Source organism: Pipistrellus hanaki (genome assembly GCF_964339955.1).
Source record: "Pipistrellus hanaki genome assembly, chromosome: 8".
NCBI lineage: Eukaryota > Metazoa > Chordata > Mammalia > Chiroptera > Vespertilionidae > Pipistrellus > Pipistrellus hanaki.
This window is the reverse complement of record NC_140510.1, coordinates 75,051,633-75,061,707: the sequence shown is the minus strand read 5'-3', so window position 1 is coordinate 75,061,707 and position 10,075 is coordinate 75,051,633. Positions and strand designations below refer to the sequence as shown.

The 10,075-nt window shown below is 31.1% G+C and overlaps 1 protein-coding gene across 6 annotated transcripts in view; it reads right to left on the bottom strand.

Moving 5' to 3' along the window:
- Nucleotides 1-901: 901 nt before the first annotated feature.
- The window catches only part of NBEAL1 (neurobeachin like 1), a 114,739-nt gene continuing 105,565 nt past the window's right edge, over nt 902-10,075 (bottom strand). For all 6 annotated transcript variants that reach the window (XM_084893156.1, XM_084893155.1, XM_084893154.1 and 3 more), the window contains 2 exons: nt 9,233-9,368; nt 902-8,708 (listed from right to left, as the gene is read on the bottom strand). In XM_084893156.1, coding sequence (XP_084749282.1) covers nt 8,607-8,708; nt 9,233-9,368 — 238 coding nt within the window. In that variant the 3' untranslated portion in view covers nt 902-8,606. The remainder of the gene's footprint in view (nt 8,709-9,232; nt 9,369-10,075) is intronic.

The following is a 10,075-nucleotide window of genomic DNA, read 5'->3' as shown; positions in this document are numbered from 1 at the left end:
TCTATTAACCTTATCAAAAACAGAAAGACTAGGTCAATACTTAGACTACCAAAAGTTGATGAATAGAACATTTTATTTTATTTATTTTTATTTTTTAAAATATATTTTATTGATTTTACACAGAGAAGAATTGAGAGGGACAGAGAGTTAGAAATGTCAATGAGAGAGAAATATCGACCAGCTGCCTCTTGCACACCCCCCACTGAGGATGTGCCCGCAACCAAGGTACATGCCCTTGACTGGAATCGAACCCGGGACCCTTCAGTCTGCAGGCTGATGCTCCATCCACTAAGCCAAACCAGTCCCGGCTGAATAGAACATTTTAATTATGAAAAATAAAAGTAAGATAAAATACCAACCTAATGTAGTGTTGCTTAACTAAAAGTGGAGATTTTCTGGCTTATGAATATTTTCCGGGGAGAAAAATCTAACCATTTTTCTGAGGTCCCTTTAAAACAAAAGGTGGCTTTAAAAGCTTTATACCGCCCAGCTGGTGTGTTCAGTGGTTGGTCCGTCGACCCATGCACTGAGGTCATCAGGTGACTCCCGGTCAGGGCACCAGCCAGGGTTGTTGGCTCAATCCCTAGTGGGAGGCATGCAGGAAGCAGCTGTTTGATGTTTCTCCTTGATGTTTCTATCCCTTTCTCCCCCTTCCTCTCTCTCAAAAATAAATAAAAACATTTTTTTTAAAAAATGGCTTTATATCCGTTGTTACATATGACAAAAACTTGTCATTTAATGTAACACTAATGTACACAGGACTACAGAAGAAATTCTGCTCACAAGAGAAAGAAGCAGCGATCACTTTGCTACTTAACAAATATTGTATTCAATTCCTTGTCTACTCAAATAACTTAACCAAGGTTAAGACCAGACTTTATGAATTGAGAATAAAAATCAATCAAAGAAAGTAACATCATTTTTTAATTTGATTCAAATCCATTTTCATGTACAAAGTGAACTATACACAAAATAAATGTACATTCTTAAAAACTTTTAGAATACAAATTTCCAAAGGACTAAAAAAAGTGCAAAATTTTCAATTATTATCTTCAATCATACTATACAGAAACAAATAAAACATTAGCTCATATACACACTGAAAAATTTTAAAACAGCACTTGATGTAACAAACAAAACATACATCTTATATATTTAAATTTAAAAGGATGAGGAAAGGAAGAATGTATTGCACCAAATTAACAGTAACTTCATTATAATGAGATTATTAATCAAAATTATTCACACATCCTTATTACGTTTAAAACTTTCTCAACTTTAAAACCTTTTTTGGCATACAAATACCCATTGAGTCACAGTTTGCACAGTCAATAATTAGATATATAAATAAGGCTTAGTATTTTTTCCCATGGTCCATTCCAGTAGAAAAAATGAGAAGAAACTATATAACTTTATTTATTAAATATTTAAGTAGCAGCACAAATTGCAAGTTTTTTAAATGTAATTTCAGATTTTCAGTTATCCTTCTCTGAAATGACTCTGTGAATGATGTATATACACACACACATATTTGAGTCACTGTCACCGTCTGTGATAATACTGAAATGCTTCCATTTAATCTGGGTCCCAAAAAACTGACATAAAGAAAAATAATTTGTTTGATAATTTTCTGTCTTAATAGATGCACTTATACAACAATGCATCTGGCAGAAAATGACTGGCTAGCTCCCTGATTACTTTCTGCAAAAATTTTCCTCCAAGTCTTTAAAAGCAAACAGTTGGGGGAAGAAAAGCCATTCCTGTTAGGAGTTTCTGGAGAACAGACCAACCTATAATTTACCAACAATTTTTCTTATGTAAAGCTAACTATAAAATAAATAGTAGCCACACACAAAAAATTTGGTTATGGTATTTATGAATCACAGAAAGCAGTAATAGAATAGAATAAGAAAAAAAAAAAGTCTAAAATAGAAAAGATTTTAAAAAGATCTACTATAATATGCCATAATTTGGGGGAAAATATAGAAACTATTATAATTAAATAATTTAAAAGTTATCTAAGAAAAGCAATCAAAATCCCAAAGGAAGAAATAGTTATTCATTGTAATCCCTAAATAAGAAACTAAGAGGTTTAAATTCTTTTCAGGTAAGTCAAAATAAAAATTTAAAAGGTCCAATTTGATTAAAACTTTTTTTAAAAGTTAGATTTTAATCAAAATATAATTTTATTTTTCAACTTCAGCTAAATCCTAACCTCTTCTGTTCTCAAATTATAACATGACATTGAAAAATATTACAAATAGTTAATCACTTTCTATACTAAAAAAGTTATAAATTAAAATAATGAGATAGCTATATTTTAAGTGAAAACATACACACACACAAAAAATTTCACTAATAGTCAAAACTGTGAAAAATGAATGGGTAATTCTTTCAGTGACAAAATTTTGGTTATTATCATTATGATAATATTTGCAAAATAAATTTTCAAAGAAATATTAAAACTATACCATGGAAAACAAGTTGAATTAGTTACTTTCTACTTGTTCTATTCCTTTGTATTTTCAGTTCATAAGATTATAGACATTAAGACAAAAGGAAATACAGTTTTATGTCTTTTTTCAATAAAATATTAGTTTCATAGATCAAAATCCTGCCATGTACTTAGAAATCACCCACATATGACAAAATGTGAGATAATCCAAGATGTGTCTTGAAGAATTACTATAACGTACCAGAAAAATATTTGATAACATAGCCACTTTTACACAAGTTTCTTATATTGAAGAAAATAAATCTGATAATCAAGGATGGCCTTATATTATTAATGTAGAAAATGGAATCATTTCCATTACAGGTCAAAATATCTTAAATTTTCATGCTTTATTTTCTGTAATACTAGGACTTTACATATGAAAAATTAAAAATTACTTCCATATAGAAGCTATACCTGCCAAAGTCATCAGATGTGGAAGGACTTTATCAATGCTTTTTAATTAGAAAAATTCTATTGATTACTAGAGCTTCAAGGTTACAGAGATCTAAATTTATTTTGTCATTCATGCTTTTTATTAAAACTTTTAAATGTTATGTAATTCAAATATGCAAATATTCACTGACAGCCACTAGGAATAAAAAGCAATACTTTTGAGGGAAACTATTAGTTATAAGTTTCTAATATGAAAGATCTGAAGAGGGCTTATAATAATAATGCAACTGAAAAGGAAATTTAGTTGTTTCTATATCATGCAATACAAAAAACCCATTCCAAGCAAATTTTAGATAAAATGTCTCATTTAAGGATAATGATTAAAATTATTCTCAAATAAGTCTGTGATTATTGTATATGATTTATAAAAACGAATGCATTTCTATAGAATAAAGTATTTTAAGATTTAATATAATCCTGAGACATTATTTTATATCAAGATCAAGTAAAGTCATTCAGAAAGTCCAGAGTAGTGTCAAGATTTCTGTACATTTATAAAACCTCAGTAAGTCTGATTTACAATCTCAATTAAGAAACAGTGGCCTAATCAGGCCAGTGTGGCTAAGTGGTTGAGCGTTGACCCATGAACCAAGAGGTCACAGGCTGGATTCCGGGTCAGGGCACATGGCTGGGTTGTGGCTGAATCCCTAGTAGGGGGTGTGCAGAAGACAGCCAATCAATGTTTTTCACTGTATCGCTCTCACTCCCTCTTTAAAAATCAATACAAAAATATATATTTTAAAAAAAAGCTCAGTTGATCAGTTGATTGGAGTGTCATCCCATACACCAAAAGGTTGCAGGTTCTATTTCCAGTCAGGGCACATATCTGGGATGGGAGTTTGATCCTCAGCTAAGGCATGTACAGGAAGCAACCCATCGATGTTTTTCTCTCTAAAAATCAATAAAAGTATATCCGTGGGTAAGAACTAAAGAAAAAGAGCCCTAACTGGTGTTTCTCCATGGTTAGAGCATTGGCCTGTGCACTGGAGGGTCCCAGGTTCAGTTCCTGGGTATGATTCCCTGGGTTGCAGGTTCGATACCCTTGCAGGAGGCAACCAATTGATGTGCCTCTCTCACAGCTCTCTCTCTCTCTCTCTTCCCATTCCCTTCCACTCTCTCTGAAAATCAATGGGAAAAAATATCCTTAGTGAGGATTGACAAAAATAAATAAATAAATAAATAAATAAATAAAATAAAATAAGAAAGGAAAGAAAAGAAAACAAACACTGGCCTAGAAAATGCTAGATTCAAATTAAAGAAGTATGGTTGTGGCCAACATTTTAATCATACTGAAATGATGACTGATAACAATAAATTGCCACTGCCTAATGTCATCAGAAAAAGTACCACCAAGACTCTGATGAAGGAAAATCAATGTTATACATGTGGTCAAGTTTAAACAATTCAAATGTTGAGTATATATGATAAATGAATTAGGCAAAAAGAATGAGAATTGATATTTGTTGAGAAAGTGATAAAAATTCTTAAGACTGGTCACTTACTTGGAATGAACAAGTTTCAGTTGATGAGAGAAACAGTAATTAGGACAAGCTATGTGTCTGGCTGATAAAAGAAAATAGATTAGATTTAGAAAAGAAAAAGAATGTATTTCATTTCTTATGTCACTCAAAAACTCTAACCTAAAGATTGGTTTAAAAACTTATTTATGGAAGACAAGTTTAATGATGTATTTGAAAAGACCAAACTTTACCCAACCCATACTATTACATAAAATAGTATTTTTTATATAATCTACACTAATAAAAGAAGTATGTAATCTGACTGTACCTCCATGACAACAATAACCCAATCAGGAGTGAGTATGCAAATTAATCCACAAATATGGTGGGTTAATTTGCATATATAGGCACAAAGTGGCCAGATGGGGTGGGACGCCTGCTGTGAGAGGGAGGGCGGGGGGCAGAGGGAGCTACAGGAGTGGTGCTCCTCCGGAAGCAAGGACCTGCAGGCTCCTGGGCAGCTGGTATTCAAGTTAAAATTTTCTTTGCCTATCTTACTCAAGCAATATGTAAAAAAATCTTAGGTTAAGATTCAACTTACAATTCTAAATTCTAATTAAGTATGAGGACACACTTATTCCTGCAGAAGCAAAACTGATTTTTAATAACAGCTCTTTAAGAATATTTATATGCTTTACATAGGGAAAAAAAGCTTTACTAATGTTCCTTGCTAATGACAAATGAATAATTGGCATTTTATCTCCTACAAAAGCATGTATCCTAAAAAAAAAAAGCACTGTGACCTCAAGAAAATTAATACATAGAAACTTATTCATAGCTATCATAAGCTTCACATGCTTATAATATTTTTAATTATTAGAGAGAGATGAGAAAGAGAGAGATGTTGTTCCATTTATTTATGCATTCATTGGTTGATTCTTGTATGCGCCCTGATGAGACATCAAACCCACAATCTTGGCATATCAGGACAATACTGTAACGAACTGAACAATCAGCCATGGTCCACACTTAAAATATTTTAAACCAACTGGCTAAGCTTCATTATCATATACTTTCCTAAATTTTCATGTAACGGTCTATTTTATCTTTTCTCCTCTAATTTTAACTAAGCAAATGACAAAATACTAACTGGGGATAGTTGAAAAGAGATGTATTATTTTATCTTCTCTCCTCCAATTTTAAGAAAATGAAAATACTAATTGAGGAGAATTGGAAAAGAGCTTATAAAGCTTTTTTATTCTCTAAGTGAGCACAGTTATATGTTTTCATACCTAACCTTACTTTCTAAAAGTAAAATCATTATCTTACTATAAATATCTCATCAATAGAATGCTGAGAATTTTATTTCCATCATTACCATTGTCAAGTATCAAGAAACAAAAGCAAATGAAAAGTACTGTAGACTTTATAACAGACAAGTTGAGATATATTCATTAACTGAAATGTTCACCTATTAGTCCACTCTAATGATATTGTTAATATCTCCCATTATACAATATAGGAATAATTTATATGGATAGCATCTAAATACACCAGAATCTCCCAAAGTACATCTTTTTTGTGATTATCTAGCGATTTTGATTTTTTAAAATATATTTTTATTGATTTCAGAGAGGAAGGGAGAGGGAGAGATAAACATCAATGATGAGAGTAAACCTCTGATTGGCTGCCTCCTGCACACCCCCTACTGGGGATCGAGCCCGCAACCTGGGCATGTGCCCTTGACCAGAATTGAACCTAGGACCCTTCTGTCCCCAGGCCGACACTCTTATCCACTGAGCCAAACCAGCTAGGGTTATTTAGTGATTTTTATTTCACTGGACTAACCTGTTTAAAGGAGAAATATATTATTCAACCAATGGTTCTACTATATTTGCTTATTTTAATAGATATACTTTAAGTTCTGTTCCTCCAGACTGTTGCTAGTATTCTCAAAGATTTACATCAAAATTCTACATTTTGGGTTTTTACTTTTGGACAGAGTAATATAAAGTATAATTCCTCTGCTCATTTGTCAGTGCAGGTAGGATATCTATTTTACTGTGAACAAAGCTGCCTACTTGTGCTATAAAATGAGTACTGCTTGTTCAGTTCCTCCATCTAAAAAGCAGCAAAGTAAAAACCATAAATTTAGGAATTTTCCCTTGGTAATCTAAATTAAACTTTTTGTAACTTGTAAGCATCTAAAATAATTTTCAAAACCAGTATTAAATGACCTTAAATGAAGAAACATCCTTATATCAAAATATTAGGATAAATAAGTAGAAGAAAATTTTTAGTGTTAATTTAGAAAGATTTTTTTACAGATCAACATTTAAAATACCAAAAAGCAATCATGTTAGTCTGCTAACTTGAAACCGCATAAAAAATGTAAGATAAAAATTAAAATAGAATGATATAAACTAATAGAAGTAATAAATATCAAAAAACATCATAATTATCTCTAGTGACTTGAGACATTTTCACCCAAATTCCTCAAAAAGGAAACCTTTACATTTACATACATTCTATTTTACAGTTACTGCACCAACTTATTTCAGTGTTATTTACCTCAAACAGCACTGTTTTTTACTGAATAAAATAGGAGTTAAAATAATTAGGAAGAAATTATTCGAATACACAACCTTTTATTAGTTGAGACTCAGATAAAATCTACTCAAAAAGCTTCCCTAAACAGAATCCTTTACTTCTTATAAATTTTTATGCACTCACAGAGTTATAAAGAAAAGGGTAGTAGATACTGTGGGCACCAGGAGAAAGGAATTGGTAAGGGAAAACTTTTTAAAGATTCAATTGAGATGACAATTAGATATAAGGAAATCTATGATTTGTGGAATGAAAAAGAATATTTTTATTTTAAGAAGCTATTAGTGTAGAAAATATTCTTTTTTTCTCCTGACCACAGACCCCTTTAAGAAAGCGATACCACCATTCATTCCTGAAAAAAATACAACACAAAAAATTTTCACACTATCTCAGGGGATTCATAAATGCCCCCAAACTCATAGAATGTCAAATTAATGACACTCAGAGTTGTAAAAGCTCTCTGATTTAATTCAAGAAATGACCTTATAAAAGCACTAGGTTTAACATTCTTTTTGAATTCCAAAATAAATCTATCAATCTTTTACTGTAAAATCTTAAATAAAGCATAATGTAACATTTAGCTATGCATAATAAAAATAACTGTGATTCTAAAAGTTACACATAACATGAAATAGAAATGTGTATCTTTAAAAATTACTATATCTAAATGACTAGTTTAAGTTATACATGTCTTCCCCATTAATACATCTATCATGTGGAAGATCTACTGAGAAATGTAATATATTTGGGTATTATTGCTAACTCTTCTATTATCAGGGGAAAACGAAGTATTCACTTAGTAAAGAAAAAGTCAAGAAATTTTGAACTTTGAAGATTAAATTGTGCTGCAAATGTTTCTACGGTAAGGACCCAATTGTCAAAATCATAATCAGCATTTTGTATCTCTAGTTTCTCTTATTCCTACTCAACCTTTATTATTTAATAATAATAATACATTTCAATAAAATCTTACTAGTGATTTGCTAAGTAGTAGTGGAATGAACCAATGTACCAGTTTCAATAGACTTTTTTTCAACTAATCAGGAAAATCTGGAATTTATACTGAGTTATGAAAATACAAGTATGCAACAAATACCTTTAAAATATTACTTCCATTCAGGAGATCCAAGTAAATTGACTCTTTTAAAAATATGGTGGTCAGTAAATAGAAAAATGATTAAAGAATATATTAAAAGCCATGTCTTTCAACCGTCTTATTTGTACTTTTATTAGATTTACTTTAAATATTGCTGTTTAGAATAAGTATATTAAATATAACTTAATTTTTTAGAAGTTTGTTTTTCAAAATGGGCCATTAAAATAGAGCACTGAATATAATAAAGTAAATTTTCTAAAATCTATCATAGTGCGGGCCAAGAATTAAATAGAATAATGTTAACCAGAAATTTTTAACGTGAATAATAATACAACAGTTATCTTTATACATATACCATACCAAATTTTGGTAATCCCTAAGTAATTTTCAGGGATAAAACCCTGAAACATTTCCGACAGTTGGTAGATGTGGTTAAAGTGACAAAGCAGTAAGTTGAGTTTCAGTTCCCCATGAGAGAAGATGGAAATAACAATCAGTTGGAATCTTGAGTATTATATTCCGTTTCTCCAGATGAAATCTGGCTGAGTCGCTTGCTTGATCCCCACAATTTTCGAGAAAGCTGCCCTGAACGCATCTGTTTAAAATAATCCAGAGAAATGAAGAATAACTATTATTAATGAAGGAAAGATAGAGAATAAAATAAATTTCTTATTCATATAAAGTAACAGAGGAAAATTGCCAAATGTGTGCTTTCAACCATATAATATAATCAACACTCGTGAATATTACGAATTTTAACCTTTTTATTGCCCTTTGAAAAATCATTTTTAAAATTTGTTTGGCTAAATATATATACTAGTATATATATTTAAATTGATTTCAGAGAAGAAAGGAGAGGGAGATATAGAAACATCAATGATGACAGAGAATCACTGATCAGCTGCCTCCTGCACACCCCCAACTAAGAATCGAGCCCACAACCAGGCACGTATCCTTGACCAGAATCGAACCTAGGATACTTCAGTCTGCAGGCAGACACTCTATCCATGGAGCCAAACCAGCTAGGACTATAACAGATATTTTTGATTCAGTTGGAATGAAGAAGAACCAAAGAAATCCCCCAAATTACGGCAAATGAAATTCTTAACAAGGTTTTACCTCAGCTGGCTTGCCAACACCCACTATAATCAATTTGCCATCTTCTAATCCTACCAGAATATGGCTATATTCTTTGGTTACAGAAACACAATGGATAGGCATTCTCATGGATAATGGGGTGACACTGGGATTCAAACTAAAAGAGAAATAAAAAACACACACATAAATACATGTGTACATAAATACAATATTATATAAATATATAATAGATTCTTAGAATTTTATTCCTAAAGTTAACTTAATAATAACCTAGTTCAGTATTTTAATTTTAGAGATGTGGGATTTAGGTTCAGAAAGTCTGAGTGCCTCACACAAGGGTCCACATTTATAGCATTACTTAAAATACTAACGAGATCTTTTCTTTATTTTCAACATCTGTTTTTCTTCTAACCATATATATGAGCGCTTATTAAATGACGTTTATCTTGCTGATTAACAAGTTAAAGTTGAATAAGAAGGGTAAAAGCTCAAAAAATATATGTGGGGGGGGGGGGATAAGGTCAATAAAATTGGTCTATTTACTTTACCTTAAAAGATATAATATGTAAAACATATAAAATAGTATAAAATAATACACATTTAAAATTTCATATGAAATATAATACACCCTTAGAAAAAATACCCACAACTTTTATAATTAGAGAATAAAGAACCTTATGATGTAATGAATATGTTCTACACTAACCTGCTAAAATAGCCCACTGATTTTTCTAATTTGGAATTTTCTTAAAAATGCCTTGCAAGTAAGGTTGTAAAACAAAATGTTGGAACAATATGTTGGAGTGCTCTACCACAGAAGAAAGATAAAAATGAGAAGGGAAATACAAAAACAGAAAAGAGATG